Below are 19,376 nucleotides of genomic sequence, written 5' to 3' on the forward strand. Positions count from 1 at the left end.
CTTTCTCAGGAAACCTCTTTCCTCCTGAACAACGGTCTTGCTCCACAGGTATGATCACTGAGATAATATGGGGAAGTGAAGGAAGTATCAGCAGGGAAAACTTTTCTGTACTTTGAAGACTTGAGTGGAAAATTCCAAGCATTTAGCAGTAAAGGGACATATAGAGAAATATCATTTGCATATTAAATCAAAACAGTTATAATTTAAAAAAAAAACACCTGAGTACATACTATTTCATTAATCCCACTGAGTTTTCCTGAAGTAAGCTTTGGTCTGGAAGCAGGCCTTGGAGGTGGGACAATGGTGCCTACAGAAAGAGGAGTTGTGGGCCTGGCTGGTGGGTGGAAAAAGAGAATTTGAAGAAAATCATTAGTATGTACCAATCCCTAGATAAAAACAATCTATTACAGAGAAACTGTTAGGATTCAAAGCTCATTTTTCAGAAGTTCTTTTTCTTCAAAGTGTAATTATAGCTATTTGTGGAATGCTAGGAATGTATCAAACATGCTTTTTTCGAAGCTACCAATAATATTCCTGAAAAAAAAAACTAACTTTTCAATAAAACTGACATAATATAAATTGTATTCCTGTTTCAATTATTTATACATATAAAAATTAAATCTAATAAGTAAGCTCGTGAAAATAAACCAGTTTAAGGCCTAAGGTCTTTAGTTTATTGCCAATACTACTTTACAGTTATTTGTAAGACCAATCCTTTGAAGCAACATCTTCAAAATAATAACATGAACTCTAAATAAAAACATTTACCTTAATTAAACTTGTAATCTCACTGTTAATTGAAACACACTGTGCCATTTTTTAGTGACAATCAAACATATCTTTATAGTTTACAAAAAAAATTTCCACAAATCACTATAATTAATTTTTGATAAATATAGAAAATCATATATTGACTTCGTAAATCCTACATAAATTTAGTGTTCAATGTTTTTCAACATTACTTGCAAATGTTGCAATTTTAAAAACCAGAAATACTAACCTCAGTATTCCTAATTAAAAATAACTCTCCAGGGACTTCCCTGGTGGTGCAGTGGTTAGGAATCCACCTGCCAATACAGGGGACACAGGTTCAAGCCCTGGTCCAGGAAGAACCCACATGCCACGGTGCAACAAGGCCTGCGAGCCACAACTATTGAGCCCGCGTGCCACAACTACTGAAGCCCACGTGCCTAGGGCCCATACTCCGCAACAAGAGAAGCCACCGCAATGAGAAGCCCGCGGACTGCAACGAAGAGTAGCTCCCGCTCGCCGCAACTAGAGAAAGCCCGCGCGCAGCAACAAATACCCAACACAGCCAAAAATTAAAAAAAAAACAAAAAAACTCTCAGCATGGTAGAAATTAATGAGTGAAATTCAAGTGTATATCATCAAAAGTCACACATGTATTAACATAATCAAAGCAAGAGTGTAGAAGCAAATACATTTAAATGATCTTTAAATTAATTAAAATGATCCTCCAATTCTTTTGGTCCATTCTAAAAGATGAGTCTATAATTCAGATTGAAGAATATAATATGGGTGTGAAGAAATATGTTTCAGTAAGTTCTATAAGTTTACAGATGTGCAAAGTTAAAAATATAAGAATGGGCCTAAGTATGTACATGGGGAAACAAACAGTAAAGCTGAGGACCCTTGGTCAGCAATGGAGGAGTGAAAAGAAGGAGCATGGAGGTGGTAGGAAGAGAACTAAAGTAAAAGGTAGTCACACCAGAGTGAAAGCAAATGCATGGGGGTATGGAATCATCTAGAAAGCAGATCATATGAAGAGATAAAAGATGCAAGCACCATTCAGGTTGCTTGAAGAAAACAGTAAAAACCCGATAAGAAATCAAGTTTAGATTCTAAGGCTGCTGCCTTCTTCCAGTCAGCACCAGTTCTTTCATGCTGCGCCCCTACTTTAAGTTGTACATTGGAAGAAATGCGCACTAACCTGAAGACTGTTACACTTCCCTGTGCTATGACATATTTACTTTAACGATAGTTCATTATCAATGAAACAAGCACGGACCAATACTCAAGTTATTTCAAGCTTGTGAGGGGGCTTAACATGGTAGAGACATTTACACCTGAAGCTTCATTACTAATCAAGTGGCCTGTCCAAATGGCATTTAGATTGACTCAATCTAAGCCTGGTAGAAGTGTTAAGTTCACCTTCTTCAAATAATCAGAATTTGCTTTTTGAGAAAAAGTAATAACAATGCTCATTAATATCACTGTTTATAAATGAATCTATTAATTATAGTAATAAATTTATAAATTATAAACAAATCTATCTCCACATGCCAATTAGATACTGCTTCTAGAAGCCTCTGAAGGAGATGACTACAACTGTTCACAGGTTTAAGTATCTTAACTGTGTTTTGTGGTGGTGGTGGTGCTCACTTCAAATAAATGTCCACTAGATGCAGTATTTCAAGAACATGAAGTGACTTGTAAAGTATAAAACACAGGCAAAAAAGAGCTAACCTACATCTGCTCTCTGACACTACCTAAGGGGAACAGATAAAGCATGTTTCCCATACCACCCTTCATCTGAATAAAGGCACAGACTAATCTAGGATCCAGAAGCAATGATGATGATGCAGAAGAAAAACCAGCAGCACTGCTAGCTTCTTCTGTCAGTAGCTTTTCAGAACATTTAATATTATGGCAAAGGTCACTGTGATCTTCAGAGATGCAGCTGTTGGAAAAAATCTCTCATCCAAAGCACCAGGGAACCCAAAGGTATTTTCAGCTTTACAATGCAATCTCTGGAATGCCTTCTGAGCTCCACTGGAGTCAGTAATTTTAACAAGTTCATCAGTAAAGGAAATCCACTGACTCTGCAACCATGAAGCAAAAGGAAACTTATCGTGCTCGCTGGTGATGTCGTTACAGCAGGATAGCAGAGAGGGTTGGTGGAAAAGTCTGGTAATGGGTTTTCTAGACCCAAAATCGGACCTGGTTTCAAGTAAAGAACCAATTATCACACCCCCAGACAAATCAGTTTGGGAGAGAAAAGCAGAGTTCCTATTCTGTTCACTAAGGTCAGCGGAAGAAGAAGAAAGAAACTGAAAACTAGAAGCAACAGAAAAATTCTAAAACTAAAATATAAATCTACATAGCCAAATAGTTCTTATTTCAGGTTAATATTATTTTAATTACTCAAAACTAGAAAAATTTAATATTACATGGAATAAGAGCATGAGCTCAAACTTTATATTAACTGAGGAAAACAATTATGAGAATAAGAAACTTAAAATATGTATGAGTAAAATTTAAGGTCCAAAAATATATAAAGCCAGAATTATTCCTGATTTTCAGAGGAGCAAAAGGAAATGCTAACAGTCAGTAAAAGTCTAAAGAGGTTTGACAAGGTGTCAAAGTGATGCTGCTGGGTACATGTGTTCCTCAACAAAGTGCCTGACTAGTGATAAAACTTAAAACTGGCGTAGGAAGTAAGATAGACTAAATCAGTGTTGGAGTTAATATAAAAAAACCAGCCTAATATTTTTCAAAAGATAATTTTACAGGGGTTTTACAGAGCACAAGTGCTCAATTAACCCATGGATAGAGAAGAAATGGTCTCTACTAGCACTTGTTGAAGGGAAGGAAGATATGAGCTATTTATATTAAATTTTATATACATATACTTTACCATATATAATTTATTTATATGTAAATTGTACATATGTTTATTTGAAGAAGCAACTGAAAATACTTCTGTACCAAACTTTAAGCATGCTTCTTAAACATATAACAACACTGAAAGGTTTAACATATCAGTTACTAACTGATAGGAATTATTTTCTTAGACTGGTTTAGCTGAGATGGAGTGATTAATGAATTAAGACTCTGAAAGGGACAAAGGAGAGCAGGGAATAATCTGACAACCTGGCCATTTCTAAAATGTGAAAATGGTACCAGTGTAGACAATATTAAGGGAGACATGCACTGTAAAAAGCGGTGGAAGAAAATTTAAGACAAAATGCCTATTTCACAATTTCACTTAGGGCCAGTGTTACGAAACAGGAGAATCATCATAATGTATTCATCAGTTTTATCAATAATTATATTCTGACCAAGTGAAGACTTAATAATAATTACCACACAGCAGAATGTCTCTTTTCAACATCACTAACATTCTTCAAAGGGCAAAATAATCTGACATTTTTTAGACTTAATAGGAAGTTTTTAAAAGGCATACCAAAATAAATTTTAAAATAAGCAAAAAAATAAAATAGTTTTATCATTCCCTACCTACTAAACATCAAATGACAACTAAATGAAACTATCATTTTTTTACCTGAAGTTGAAAGTGATATGGGCAAAATATTCTTTAGATAGGTAGCAAGAGGAAAACAGAGCACTTTTTTGAAAGGAAGGAGATTGTGCTAAAGAAAATAGAAACAAAGGGTGGAGTTATGAAGAAATTTCTATATAACTAAAACCTCTGTGATAACAATGTGAAAATTTTTATTAAAGATTAATAAAACCAATTCATAAAAGAATATTAACAAAATTAAAATTAGGACCTTCTCCATTCTAAAAACAGAACAAAACAGTATTCTGACATTTTTACTAAACAAAAAAAGAGACCTTAATACAACTTCAGTTTTTCCTATACAATTATTTTACTTATAAAATCTATTAGTAAGATTAGTTTCCTAAAACTAAATAGTAAACAAATGCCAATTGAGAAAGGCTATAATGCCACTTCAGAATATGTGCAATTACCTAATGACTGCTTCTTGCTGTTCAAAATTCCCAATTGTTTCAGGTTAAGGTTGCCTAAAATCCATTTATAATTTCTTTTTAAAACATTAGTTTCTAAACAGTCCAATTTTAAATACTAGTGTTTATTTTATTATTAACAGTAAAATGTTTCAACATGGCTTACTGTTTTGTTAATCTGCCAGAGTATGATGAATTGAGCAAAGATTTTGGAATTAGTAAGATCCAGGTTTGAACCCATGCTTCATTTCCTAGTTATGTGGTGTTAGAGAAGTTCCTGATCTCTCTCAGCTTTACTTTTTCCATTTATAAAACAGGGACAATAAAAAGGACTTCATGCAGCAGTTAATGAGATTAAATCAAACAGAACGTGCATAGATCCCAGCAAAGACACAGCAAGAACTCAATTCAAGTTCTCTCCCCACCATTCCAGCATTCTCTTAAGCCCAAGTACTGCATGGCATTTCTGAAATCCCCAAGAAGGCTGAAGATCAACTTAAAGTGATTTTATTTTCCTTTTTTGAACAAGCAGTTTTATTAAACATGCTTTGATGGTTGACTAGTGGGATTTCACATTTTGAAGAAAAGAAAAATTTAATATATTCTTGCCAAAAGAACAACTAAAACACATTCATAAAGTTCTTTCATGTTGGGAAGTGCTAAAGCCTTTCTGGAAAGCAGTTTGGCAAAAAGTAACAATGGGCATATCTTGTGACTCATAAATCTTGTATTAATAAATTATTATAAGGATATGAGATGTGCACAAAATCTGCTGTATCTACGGATGTCCATAATACTAAAAACTAGATGCAACCTGAATGTCCATCAAGAATGGACTAGGGGCTTCCCTGGTGGCACAGTGGTTAAGAATCCGCCTGCCAATGCAAGAGACACGGGTTTGAGCCCTGGTCTGGGAAGATCCCACATGCCGCAGAGTAACTAAGCCCGTGTGCCACAACTACTGAGCCTGAGCTCTAGAGCCTGCAAGCCACAACTACTGAGCCCATGTGCCACAACTACTGAAGCCTGTGTGCCTAGAGCCCATGCTCTGCAACAAGAGAAGCCACGACAATAAGAAGCCCGCGCACTGCAACGAAGAGTAGCCCCTGCTAGCCGCAACTAGAGAAAGCCCGCGTGCAGCAATGAAGACCCAACGCAGCCAAAAATAAATAAATAAATAAATTTAAAAAAAATAATAATAATAAAAAAAAAGAATGGACTGGTTGTATTAACGCACATCTATGCAGTTGAATAATAAAAATTATTATTTGGGCATTGATATAGGAATGATGCCTAGAAATAAATAAGGGAAAAAAAGTTGGTGCTTGATGAATTTTTATTGTTAAAGCCATATGGTCTTTAAGGTAAGTTAACAAAATCAGTATAAAATCACTTTTATATGGCAATATGATCAGAGGACAAGTTAAATTTTTGATCATTAAGTACAACATACAAGTAATGGATAAATCAATTAGAAAAAAGTAACTACTGCATTCCTTTACAGTTACACACACACACACACACACACAAAATATATATATATGTTTACCTGATGATGATGATGAAGTTAGTGAAGTTGAAGAAGATGAATCAAGAGATGGTCCAAACAGGGGGTCCCAAGCAAGTAAATCACTGGTCCCTTTCCTACCATAACATTTTAAAAATAAGGATTTTAGCAAATGAGTATTTTATTAGTATAAAATATAGTAACTTAGCTTTATTTCATAGAAAGCTCAATATATATGATTAAAGAGTTGGACGTTGTGCTTCACATATGATTGAATATGTGAAGAACTTAATTAGCAGGTTTAATAAACTGATATTTGTTAACTGCTATAAGCAGAACCCACAATAACATTAAGTTCGTAAAGGAGAGTAGATTAATTCCCACTGATTAAATCTTGTTATATTCTAATAAACGTAGGGGCTGTCAGAATAGAAATAATTTCAGTTTTACAAATGAAAAGCAGCATGGAGAGTCTATATGAGCTGCCTAAGGACACATAGCTAATTAATTCTATGGCACTATCAGATGTGCTAATTCACATCTGGAACCCAGTCTTGGACAGAAAATTTCTTAAGTGATATGAAATCAGATAGAATTTTTATAAGGCCATACTTATTATCAAAGATGAAGAAAAAGGGTAAAGGATTTTTTTAAAAGTACTTTTTAAGTAGAGCACAGTGGCTTAAGCTCCATGTATATAAACGACTCTATACAAACTTCAAAGGTCTGATCACTGCAGTAGATCATGCATAGGAGGAATTCTGCCTAGGTAATCCACTACCTGGGCCACTAAGGTGGTCTAGCAAAATGTAAGGGTCATACATACCTCTTTATGAGAGGTTACCAAGACTATGAACAAAATCAAGAGCATGAACATTCTCGTTTCAAAAAACTCAATGTGCTGCATAACCAAAGATTTTCTTCCACTGACCTCTTGGAATCCTTCAAACTAGTTACTCACAGGATTCAACTCTTGGCTCTTTACTTTAATACAAACATAAATGTTTCTCTTTTTCATTTTAGTCATACCCTTTATAGATGCTTAATCTCTAGGATCTTGAGCACCTGACCTTTGCCACCCCATCATTTTTTCAAATTAATTTCCCCAACTTTATTGAGGTATGTTTGACAAAACTTGTATGTATTTATGGTATAAAAAAAGAAAATCCCCATTTAAAAATAATCTAATGTATCAAACTACCATTATTTAAAATATTTTTTAGAAATCCTAGAAAACAGGCCCACTATAATGAAAATATTACAATTACCTATAAGCACATATCTAGTATCTCAACATGCACCCACATGGAAGCACACTTACGATAAAGTATAGAATCACAACTGTATAAATGATTCCTAAAAACAAAGTCTTAAAACACTAAACTTATCTTTAAAAATGATAAATCAAATGAATACCTCCACTCTGCTCAATTAGTGCTTAGCTTTGAAAGTTTCCATTTTAAACTATTCATTGAATTAAGCCTACTTTTACTCATACAAAAAACGTTAAAAGAAAGTATTCCTGTTGATAAATACAGAAGTGAAAAAGGACCCATGCAACACTGGCTTAAAGTATTTTTTTCTTTTTAAGAAGAACTGGCAACATGTCTTCTAGACCTCTCCTTCTTCAACTTAATTGAGACACTTCTTCATTTTGAGGTTCATAAAGTATACAGTCTATTTTACAAGGTCACAGACAAAATTGAAGGAAAACAGTGAGAGAATTTCCGTGTGAATAACTAGTTGAAATACAGACATGTATGAATTTGGGGTACTATCATTTATTTGGAGGAGTGAGGACACCAAGGCCAAATACAGTTGAATGGATTTTTTACAAATTATCATAGAAATACTGTCAAATGAGAAATAATTTACAACTTCTAAAAACTATATGACATTTCAAAGCTTAGGAAACGGGATGATTAAAAACAGTCTACTGGAATTAAAACTACAGAGATAATAAAACGAAGGATACTTAAAATTTAAATGTAGTGGGGAGGGAATGATAAATAGGTGGAGGACACAGGATTTTTAGGGCAGTGAAATTATTCTGTATGATACTATAATGGTGGACACATATCAACATCCGTTTATCAAAACTCATAGGATACACAACACCAAGAGTTAATCCTAATGTAAACCATGGACTTTGGGTGACAATGATGTGTCAGTGTAGGTTCATCAATTGTAACAAATGTGCTACTCTGGTGGGGGATTCTGATAGTGGGGGAGGTTTGGCATATGTAGAGGCAAAATGTATATGTAAAAATCTCCATACCTTCCACTCAGTTTTGCTGTGAACTTAAAATTTCTCTAAATATTAAAGGCTATTTAAAAAAATTTTTTAACATGGAACTTACTCATTGGATGCAGCAGATGACTTTGATTTCGTTAACTCTTCACCTAATTAAAAAGTTGAAATATTATGAAAAAATTAATAATCTGAGTAATAAAATATTTTAATATAAAGAGAAATACTACACATACATCAATTATTAAATTCTGGCATTAATAACATATATAAACAATTATGAAGAAAAGGAAAACAAGCCTTTAACAAGTTTTCTACCATGCTTAAAAATATAAAAATAGGGCTTCCCTGGTGGCGCAGTGGTTAGGAATCCGCCTGCCAATGCAGGGGACACGGGTTCGTGCCCCGGTCTGGGAAGATCCCACATGCCGCGGAGCAGCTACGCCCGTGAGCCACAACTACTGAGCCTGCGCGTCTGGAGCCTGTGCTCCGCAACAAGAGAGGCCGCGACAGTGAGAGGCCCACGCACCACGATGAAGAGTGGCCCCCGCTCGCCGCAACTGGAGAAAGCCCTTGCACAGAAACGAAGACCCAACACAGCCAATAAATAAATAAATAAATAAATAAATAAATAAATAAATAAATAGGAAAAAAAAACGACCATTATAAAAAATAAAAATAAAAATAATAGCTGAATTTCTGCTAAATCTTCTAATATCTTTGATAAGAAACAACTTAAGTCAACTAAACCATCGTATTCATTAAACTGCTGTTCACAAAAAAAAATAGGGGCTACAACTTTAAAACTCAGAACAAATGTTTAAATACTTTTGTATTTAAATAATGTATGTAATAACTCAATAATTTTAACTGATGAATCATGAAAGCATTTTTCAAGTTCTGATGATATTATTAATGATTATTTTATTGACCAAAAGTAGTTATTAATTCTTGAAGGACACCCTATTTTGAAAAAGAAAATTTTTATATCAATAGTCTCTTTATAAGGTAGTCTATTTTGCTACCTTCTGCATTTATAACATGAATCATTTCATAAGCAATTGGTATATGGAGGAACAGCATCAGTAATACAAAAGTCCTGCTGGTTCGTAAGCAATTTTCATTGCACCTTAATGTTTTGCATCACCAAGCAATAGCTGATGAATGCAAAATACATCAATATGGGTAATTACAGCAAGCTATGAGGAATACAACAGTGTACATAATGCCCATTCACATCACATTCTCCCATTTGGCTCATTTCAGCTGTTTGTTTTGCCTCATGGTGCTTACTGTGGTGTTCGTCATCTTTTTTTCATTTTGCCCTCATCTTGATAACTCAGTAGCCCCCTTTTATACTCATTTTCCTCACATCCCCTATCATCAAGCTACTTACCATTTATTTTTTGAAAGTAAAACCCTACTTTTAGTTTGGTATTTATTATGAATTTAATAGGTCTTTTTAATTGTGCTAGAATTTTTAATTACAATTGATGTCATGGTTTTTATTTAGCACTGTGTTCACAAAATTGCATAGCTTTTGTGTGGGCTGCCTCAACTCTATTTTCCCCACAACTCTTGCTATGTTTAATACATGATTCTGCAAATGGTGTTAACACCCCAAAAACATTTTTAGTATAGTTTAAGTTACTATACTAAAAATCTTATATTAGAAGTTGCAATTGTGATACGACTTAAAAATAGATCAGGCTAAAACTCATCTTTCTGGGGACTTCCCTGGTGGTCCAGTGGCTAAGACTCTGTGCTCCCAACGCGGGGGGCTCGGGTTCAATCCCTGGTCAGGGAACTATATCCCACATGCCGCAACTAAGGGTTTGTATGCCACAACTAAAGATCTCGCATGACACAACGAATATCCTGCATGCCGCAACTAAGACCTGGCGCAGCCAAATAAATAAATATATAAATATTTAAAAAACAAGTGCCTTCTGGCTCATGAGGAAGAGTTATGCTAGTTAAACAGTTTTACGTGCTTGATCAGAAGCTGCTCTTTGGCTTTGTTAATTTCTGAAAAACGTTGTAGCCACGTATTCAAGTTTAAAGCATATCTCAAAACTAAAAGAAATAATATAGATAAGTCGTCTTCTGTTGCAAAACAAGTATCCTTCTAGTCTGTCATTATGGCTCATGATGAAAAAAGACCATTTCTACAACTACATATGTTAGGCTACAAGCTTAGCAAATTCCCTGATAAATTTTAATAGACTTAAATAACCAATTTAAATGTCAAACTTACTAGATGAATTCCGATTTATCTGCACCTAAAATAGAAATGCAAAAACTAAGTACCATTAAACAAATAATTTAATGCGGTAATAAAATATGATAAAATGTTAATACTGGGAACATAATTTTAAGTTGTTTTTAATATATCTGCTCAATTATAAACTATTTACATAAAAAGATTACAGAAAAAACTTTTTTATAGTCAAAAAATAATGTGTACCTTTAAATCATTCAATAAAATGTTTTAAAATACTAGTATCTACAGCAACATATTATGACTTGCTAATTTAAAAACACAAATATTTTGAAAATCAATGTTCAAATATATAATTTCTTTTTAAGTCAATAGGTAAAAATATAAAATCTTGCACTTACTGGGCTGTGTCTCTAGCAGTACATGGAAGGAAAAAGAAAAACACAGTGTTTAAAAAAAAGGAAAAAGAAAAACACAGTATTTGCTTTAGAATTTAAAATGTATTTCCTTGCTCTAATAATCCGTCTATTCCCTTCTTAATCATGTCTATTGATAAAATCTGTATACCTTAAAACACATACACTGTTGGAGGGAAAAACAACTTAAGCTAGATAAGCAAACTGGGCAATAAAATATACTCTCAAGACCCCTCTTTTCAAATATTAACAATTAAAAATTTTCTGATTATTATTTATTTTCTGAGTATGAAGTTAACACGTTTACTTTTTTTAAAAAAAATAGAAAAGAGCACAAAGCATCAATTATCTTACTACCCAAAGACAGATGCTTAACATTTTGATATATATATATATCCTCCAGGCTTTTATTTACTTACATGTATATTTTAAATTAGTTATGCTCTTACACAATAAAAATTTTTTAATGGCTTCACAACTTCCTACTTCAAATATAAACCATAATTTAATCTTGGCATTAATGTTAAATAGTAATGGTAGAATAAAACCTCACTTCAGAAATTTGGTGGAAAAAACTGTTCTCAAATTAAATTCTAGAAGTGTATGACTGGGAGAAAAACACTTTTTCTAAACAAATACATAAAGTCTACTTAAAATATGTAATTAAATAAAATACAAAATGGTGAGAACTTTTATTCTCCATTATCAAGAAGAATAGGTTTAATATCAGCTACAATAAGTACGTACAGATAAACTAAACTGACATTCTAAGACATGCTTTTTTCCCATAATTTAACATTTCTAAATTTAAGAGTATGACATCGATAGAAAGATTACGGTGATTTTTTTTCTCCCTCAAAAGCTATCAAGTTTAGTATCTCAGAATTGAGGAGTTAACCACTATCACTAAGAATTCTTATTTGCCTTTTCCTATATGAAAAGTATGGAAAAACCATTAATTACAGTGACAGGAAAAAAAAAAAAAGCAAAGATAGAATTTAATTTCACTTGAAATTGATTTTTATGGAATTCCTTTTACATAAAGTTCACCAAAAAAAATGGATGAAAAACTTTAACATTAGATGAGGAAAAGGTTAATACTGTAGTTCACAAAACTCTGCCTGAGACATATAGCACTATTTATAAAATACATCAAATGGCAGAAATAGTGGATTTTCCACATTTTTGTTTAAAAACACATTCAAAAGGAAGCAAAACTAAACCAAACTCAAAAATTCATTTGCCTGTATAAAAATTATAAACTGTATACCTCAATAAAGCTGAAAAAATTATAAATATTTCCTCATCCAACATGCTTAACTATTTACTAAGTGATGTTTTAATTTTCATTAGTCCTAAAACTAATCAGATGCAGGTAGATGAGCTTAGAAAAACCAAAAACCAAAAAACCCTCAAAGGCTTCTGTATAATGAGTGCAAACTTGCTTATTTTCTTACTTACAGATATTGCTGGGGAGAGCGTTATATTTCCTATAGATACTTTTAATTCATCCAAGGAAGCCATTGTGTGATGTGAGTTATTCGGATGCATAGGTTTGATTTCTATCCGATACTTCTTTGGTTCTTCATCTTCAGAATCAGAATCACTAGATGAGTAGAAATGGTTCTCTTTGGTATGTGAGTATCAGTTAAAGAATTGAGTTTTTAAATTATCTTAATGCACAACCAGTTTTTCACACATTTATAAAAAGGAACAAAACAACTCTGAGATAAGATGGACTTTATCAGAAATGTAACTACTAACTTTTATTCATAGCATGTCAAATAAAGCACATCGAGGCACATTTTATTACAATTACTTAAAAATCTGAAGTCTTTATTAAATAATAGATTATTTTGTTTTAACTGTCTACTTATATATGCCAACACAATCCATAAGAATATCCAGATGATGAAAGGATATCATTCTGATTTGCTTCTGGTTTTATACTATAGCCTTCTTCATCCACATCAGGAATGTTCTATGGGGAAAAGAAAAAGAAAAACTTTACTGTAACAATGCCTCCAACTGCAAAAACATTAAAGGTTAGCAAAACAGCCTTAACTATTACCAAGGAGCGTTATAATTTATCAAATATCGTAGATTAACAAAATTATTAAGACTGGGAAATTATGTGTTTTTAGATAATTAGCTTCAAACGACACTCCACGCTTCAGACGTCTGAAAGAGAAAAGCACTGCAAAACAAACAGGATAAACACTGAAAGGAAGAGAACAGGTGTTTGGCTAGGCATGCCAGCAGTTCTGTGAATAACCAAATTTTCACCCAAATCTTCAAAGTGAAGAAATAAAAGCACAAGATTGTATGCATCCATGGAAGAGAGGTGGTAAAATCAGAGGACTGACAGCTTAAGTAAGTGGAAATACATACCAAAAATATAGAACAGGGACTTCCCTGGTGTTGCAATGGTTAAGAATCTGCCTGCCAATGCAGGGGACACGGGTTCGAGCCCTGGTCCGGGAAAATCCCACATGCCGCGGAGCAACTAAGCCCGTGCACCACAACTACTGAGCCTCTGCTCTAGAGCCTGCGTGCCACAACTACTGAGCCCACATGCTGCAACTACTGAAGCCCGTGCGCCTAGAGCCTGTGCTCCGCAACAAGAGAAGCCACCACAATGAGAAGCCCACGCACCGCAACGAAGAGTAGCCCCACTTGCTGCAACTAGAGAAAGCCCACGTGCAGGAACAAAGACCCAACACAGACAAAAATAAATAAATAAATTTTAAAAACATATATATAGAGAGAGAACAAAAAAACAAAAGACTACCAAGAAAATTTAAACTATACTAAAATACCATCTCTTTTCCATGAGACTGGCAAAAATTCAAGTTAAAAAATATACTCTGTTGGCAAAGCTGTGAGGAAATGTACTCTTATACTTTGTTGGTATAAATACAAAACAGTACAATTCCTACATAGGGAAATTTAGCAGTATCTAACAAAAAATTTATGTGTTTACCCTTCTACCCAGGAGTTCCTTTTCTAGGAATTTACTCTGAAGATATGCCCCCAAGAATTAAAAAATACATAATGGCAACAAGGTTATTCACCAGAATTATTTGTAACTCAAAATTATTGGAAAGTACTAAATGTCCAAGCATAGCTGAATAAACTATGGTGCATACACAAAGTGAAGTACTATGCAGCTATTTAAAAAAAAAAAAATGAGAAAAGTTTCCATGAACTGATATGGAGTGACTTCCAGGAAATACTGCTAACTGAAAAAAGCCAAGTACAAAAGACCATATATAGTATACTACCTTTTAAGAAAGAAGGGGAAATTTAAAAACCATATAGATATCTGCTATCTTTATGAAAAAAAAAACCAAAAAAACAAAAAAACACTGCAAAGATAAATCAGAACACAATAAAGCTGGTTACCTAAGAAGGAAGGGCGGTGGAGCAGAAGGGATACAGAAGGGACACTTCTCTAAAAATGCTTTTGTGGTTAAGTAAGAGAATATAAAATTTATGCTCAAATGGATCAGAAAAAATATACACACATAAACACATGCACATATGTAGGGAGAATGGAACTGTTAAAGCAAATGTAGTAAAAAGTTAAAGGTATACAAGTGTTCTTTATACTATTTTATTCTTGTATTTGTTTGTAGGTTACAATATATTTCTAAATAAAAACTTTTTTTAAATGGGGGAAAAAAAGAACTGCCAAGAAATGCCAGGGTGTACCAGTTGGATATAACTGGGCAGCTAGTATCATTCTACTGGTAGAGTTTCCCATTCTTCCTCCAATCACTTGCTAAAGCTCAGCAAGAGAAATATGAAGGATTGCTAACCTGACAGGCACAGCACAAGGTTTACATAGTTATAGTTTCCAAGCTGAATAAACAGTCTAATGTAGCTAGCAGTGAGTTAACAGACTGGGTTAAAGTTCAGAAGTGAAATATCTAATATAGGGTAAAGAGCAGATTCCATAGATAAAAAGATGACAAGTGAGGTAGTTATGACCCTAGAAGTAGAGCACTTTCTTTGAGTTCTATATGCTGCTTACTAATATGCAAATAATACTTTAAAATACTTAAAAAATAAAGAAACTGAGGACTTCCCTGGTGGCGCAGTGCTTAAGAATCCGCCTGCCAATGCAGGGGACACGGGTTTGAGCCCTGGTCTGGGAAGAGCCCACATGCTGCGGAGCAACTAAGTCCGTGTGCCACAACTACTGAGCCTGCGCTCTAGAGCCCACGTGCCACAACTACTGAGCCCATGCTCCTAGAGCCCATGCTCCACAACAAGAGAAGCCACCTCAGTGAGAAGCCCTCGCACCGCAACGAAGAGTAGCCCCCGCTCACCACAACTAGAGAAAGCCCGTGCACAGCAACGAAGACCCAACGCAGCCAAAAGTAAATTAATTAATTAATTAAAAAATAAAATAAAATAAAGAAACCATTAGAAATCAAAATAAAAAAAGGTTTTTTTCAAAATACTTTCTTCCTATTCCTGGTACCCTAGAACATACCAGGTATTTAATCTCCTAGAGGTTCTTTTTTATTTTGGCCACGCCAAGCAGCATGCAGGATATTAGTTCCCTGACCAGGGATCGAACCCATGCCCCCTGCAGTGGAAGCACAGTGTCTTAACCACTGGACCGCCAGGGAAGTCCCTCTCCTAGAGATTCTATCTGAGATCTGCTACTGACACTATTTTTAAATTTGTTTACAGTACACTATACTATATGATGTACTAATTTAAAGTAATACTGAGCTGTTTTCTGTAAGACCAAATAAACTGCTTTTGAATCAACCTCCTGCAGATTACATCTATAAACTCTGATCAAAATAAACATAAACAACTATCTGAAGTTACTGGAGAGTGACCCACAGCGACCATCTAAAAAGATATACAAAGTTATATGCCCAAAAAAACAAAAAAGAAACCTATAGATAAATCAAATTCTAAAAAAGGTTCAAATAACCCACAAAAGGCAGGAAAAATAAAACGATATTCTGAGAGGGAAAGAGAGAGAGAGGAACAAATAGAGAACAAAAAATTAAATGGCAAACTTAAACCCCAACATGTCAATAATTACATTAAATATAAATGGTCTATGTATAACAAAAGACAGATTGGCAGAATGAATTAAAAAAACATGACCCAGCCATATGCTACCCATGAGAAGCTCATTTCAAACGTAACAACATAGGTAGGTTGAAAGGAAAATGATAGAAAAAATATACCATGCAAACATTAATTTAAAAAATAAAAAAGACAGTGACTACCTTACTATTAGATAAAACAGACTTCAGAAAGAAAGTGGCCAGTGTCGAGAGTGACATTATGCCCACACAAAAACCTGTACACAACTGTTCAACGTAACTTATTTCTAACAGCCAAAAATTGGAAACAACTAAACGTCCCACAATAGGTGAACAAACTTTGGTATACCTACATCATGGAATACTATTCAGCAATAAAAAGGAATGAACTATTCATGTATGCAACAACCTGGAATAATCTCTAGAAAAGGGTGCTGAGCGAAAAAAGCCAATCTCAAAAGGTTGCATACAGTATGATTCCACTTAAATAACATTCCTGAAATGACAAATATATAGAAATGGAGAAAAGATTCGTGGTTGCCAGAGGTGTGTGTGTGTGGAGGGGGTGGAGAACAGAACAAAAGTGACTGAAAAGGAGCAATCAAAATGAAAGATCCTTCCAGCAATCACAGCCCTAGGTATTTACCCAGTTGATCTGAAAACTTATTTTCGCATAAAAACCTGCACACAAATGTTATTAAGCTGCTTTATTCATAATCACCTAAAAGAAGAAGCAACCAAAACATCCTTCAGTAAGTGAATGGATAAGTAAACTATGATACATCTATACAATGGGATACTCTTCAGGGATAAAAAAGGAATGAACAATCAAGTCATGCAACAATATGAATACATCTTAAATGCATATTTAATATTCCTGGTAAAGGAATCCAGTCTGAAAAGGCTATATCCTGTATGATCCCATTTATACGACATTCTGGAAAAGGCAAAAATATAGAGGTGATAAACAGATCAGTGACTTCCAGGGATTTGAGCACTGGGAGACGGTTAAACAGGTGAAAAGAAAAAAAAAAAAAAGATCCTTGGTTAATGGAAATGTTCTATTTTGACTGTATGAGTATCAATATCCTAGTTACGATACTGTACTAAAGTTTTGCAAGATGTTACCATCAAGAGAAATGAGATGAAAGGTACACGGGACTGCTCTGTACTAACTCTGTAATGTTCTGTAAATTGACAATTATTTCAAAATAAAATGCTTTTTTGGTGTGCATTTAAAAAAAAAAAAAAAAAGCAATGATTCTCACTGTACCAGGATTTCAATGCTAGAACTATTCATGATATTAATAAAAACTTACACATTACCTGTTTACATCTTTGTCCATTCAATCCATGGTTTCTATATTAGGGCCCCATACTGCTGGAGCAAAGCATTAAGTCAAAAGCAGTACAAGAAGAAGAAAAGAGCATGTAACTTCAGCCAACAATCTTAAAGGCAGTTTTGGTGGATAGTGGTGGTAGTAACTTTAACAAAATATTGGGATAGAGCTTGCAAGTCAATGGTATGTTTCTCAATCTCAGTTTGGAGAGAGGAAATTGGTTAAAACTAAGAGAGCGATTTACACTTCCTTGGTCAACTTTCAAAAGATGTAGTCGCTCAAAATAATTTTTTTTTAATTACATACATAGATCTTTTTAAAAAGGAACAGAAAATGATGGATAATTTCCCTACCAGAGTAGCCTATTGATGTTTAAGTAATAGTAAGACTAGCCATAAATAGGCCATAAATAAAAGGAAACAACAAAAAATGAAAGCCTCCTTTCCCTGCTGACCACCACTGTAATCCTTCTCCTCAAAGGTAACCACAATTCAGTGTCTTGTAACTCATTCTTTTTAAAAAAGAGAATACATATAATAGACACATTTATTTATTTTCAAAAACAATTACTTAAAAGATCACACTTGCTTTTATTTAGTAAGTTCTTCCCATTTCAACAGACATGAGCAACCTAGATCTATAACATCTGACTATTTCTTCATCAAGTGAATGTTTAATAATTTAACCAATCCCCATTTTAATGGATGCTTTAGTGTTTCCAATTTTTTGCTAACATAGACAATGTTGAAATAAACATCTATCCCTATCCACCTTTTCTCCCTCCCCCTCTATGTAAGCATATATCTTGATCAAGCATACACACACACACACACACACACACACACACACACACACACACACACACACAGTTTGTGAATAGAGCAGTAACAGTAAAGCTCTAGCAGCAGGATTGCAGAGTCAAAAAGAATATACATTTCTTATTTGGGGAGATACTGCCAAACTATCCACAAGACAGATTATACCAATTTACATTCTAACCAACAGTATGAGTGTATCAAAACTTTTGCCAATATGATAGGTGAATATAGTAATTTCATTCTAATTTGCATCAGAATTAGGCTACTATTTTGGACAACATTTATGATTATTCACTACAACCTTTTATTTCTTCTTATGAAAATTGCCTGTTTTTATCCTAATGCCCTTTTCCTACTGGGACGCTCGCTTACCTTTTAAACTTATCTGTATCAAAACTTTACAAAGGAAAATAATTAGTCCCTTGTTAAACATCTTGCAAATACACTCTGCCCAACTATCTTTAGTGATTCAACTCCTTCTATGGTGTATTTTTTCTAATTCTGTAAGTTTTTCATTTCTATACAGTCAAATTTATCAATCATTTCTTATATGGTAGTAGAATTTCGTGTCCTCTTTAAAAGTCCTTTTCTAATTCCAGATAAGTACTGGCTGAAGTTCAAAATTGTTTAATATTGATCATTATAGAACAGTATCAATTAACGAGAAAATTTTAAATATTTTATTTAAAGGGGTGCATATAAAACATGAAGTATTAAAATTTTTATTCAATGTTGCAATCAAATAAATGCTATAAATAATTCAGAAATAAAATGCATGATGAACACTAAAGTAAATGCCAAACACATCTGCTGACTTTTTCATTAATTAGTAAACCAAGGGTATCAAAACATGCAAGTGGTAAGGTAAATGTTACAACTCCAAAAACACTGATGATTTTAAGCCTAGAGCTCATCAGAAGTCTATTTCCTTATTTTCACTATAAATTTATTAATGAATAGTAATTTTCTTACTTTAAAGCTGAAATATGAAAAAAAATACTAGTTTTATCT

General features: G+C 33.8%; 1 protein-coding gene across 4 annotated transcripts in view; it reads right to left on the reverse strand.

Annotated features, from left to right (window-relative positions):
- FCHO2 (FCH and mu domain containing endocytic adaptor 2) overlaps positions 1 to 19,376 on the reverse strand; it is a 112,591-nt gene that overhangs the window by 30,326 nt on the left and 62,889 nt on the right. For all 4 annotated transcript variants that reach the window (XM_082457158.1, XM_082457160.1, XM_082457157.1 and 1 more), the window contains 7 exons: positions 13,050 to 13,110; positions 12,591 to 12,763; positions 11,115 to 11,126; positions 10,750 to 10,774; positions 8,602 to 8,644; positions 6,284 to 6,378; positions 231 to 334 (listed from right to left, as the gene is read on the reverse strand). In XM_082457158.1, coding sequence (XP_082313284.1) covers positions 231 to 334; positions 6,284 to 6,378; positions 8,602 to 8,644; positions 10,750 to 10,774; positions 11,115 to 11,126; positions 12,591 to 12,763; positions 13,050 to 13,110 — 513 coding nt within the window. The remainder of the gene's footprint in view (positions 1 to 230; positions 335 to 6,283; positions 6,379 to 8,601; positions 8,645 to 10,749; positions 10,775 to 11,114; positions 11,127 to 12,590; positions 12,764 to 13,049; positions 13,111 to 19,376) is intronic.

Source organism: Balaenoptera physalus (genome assembly GCF_965194825.1).
Source record: "Balaenoptera physalus genome assembly, chromosome: 3".
In the NCBI taxonomy this organism is placed as follows: Eukaryota; Metazoa; Chordata; class Mammalia; order Artiodactyla; family Balaenopteridae; genus Balaenoptera; species Balaenoptera physalus.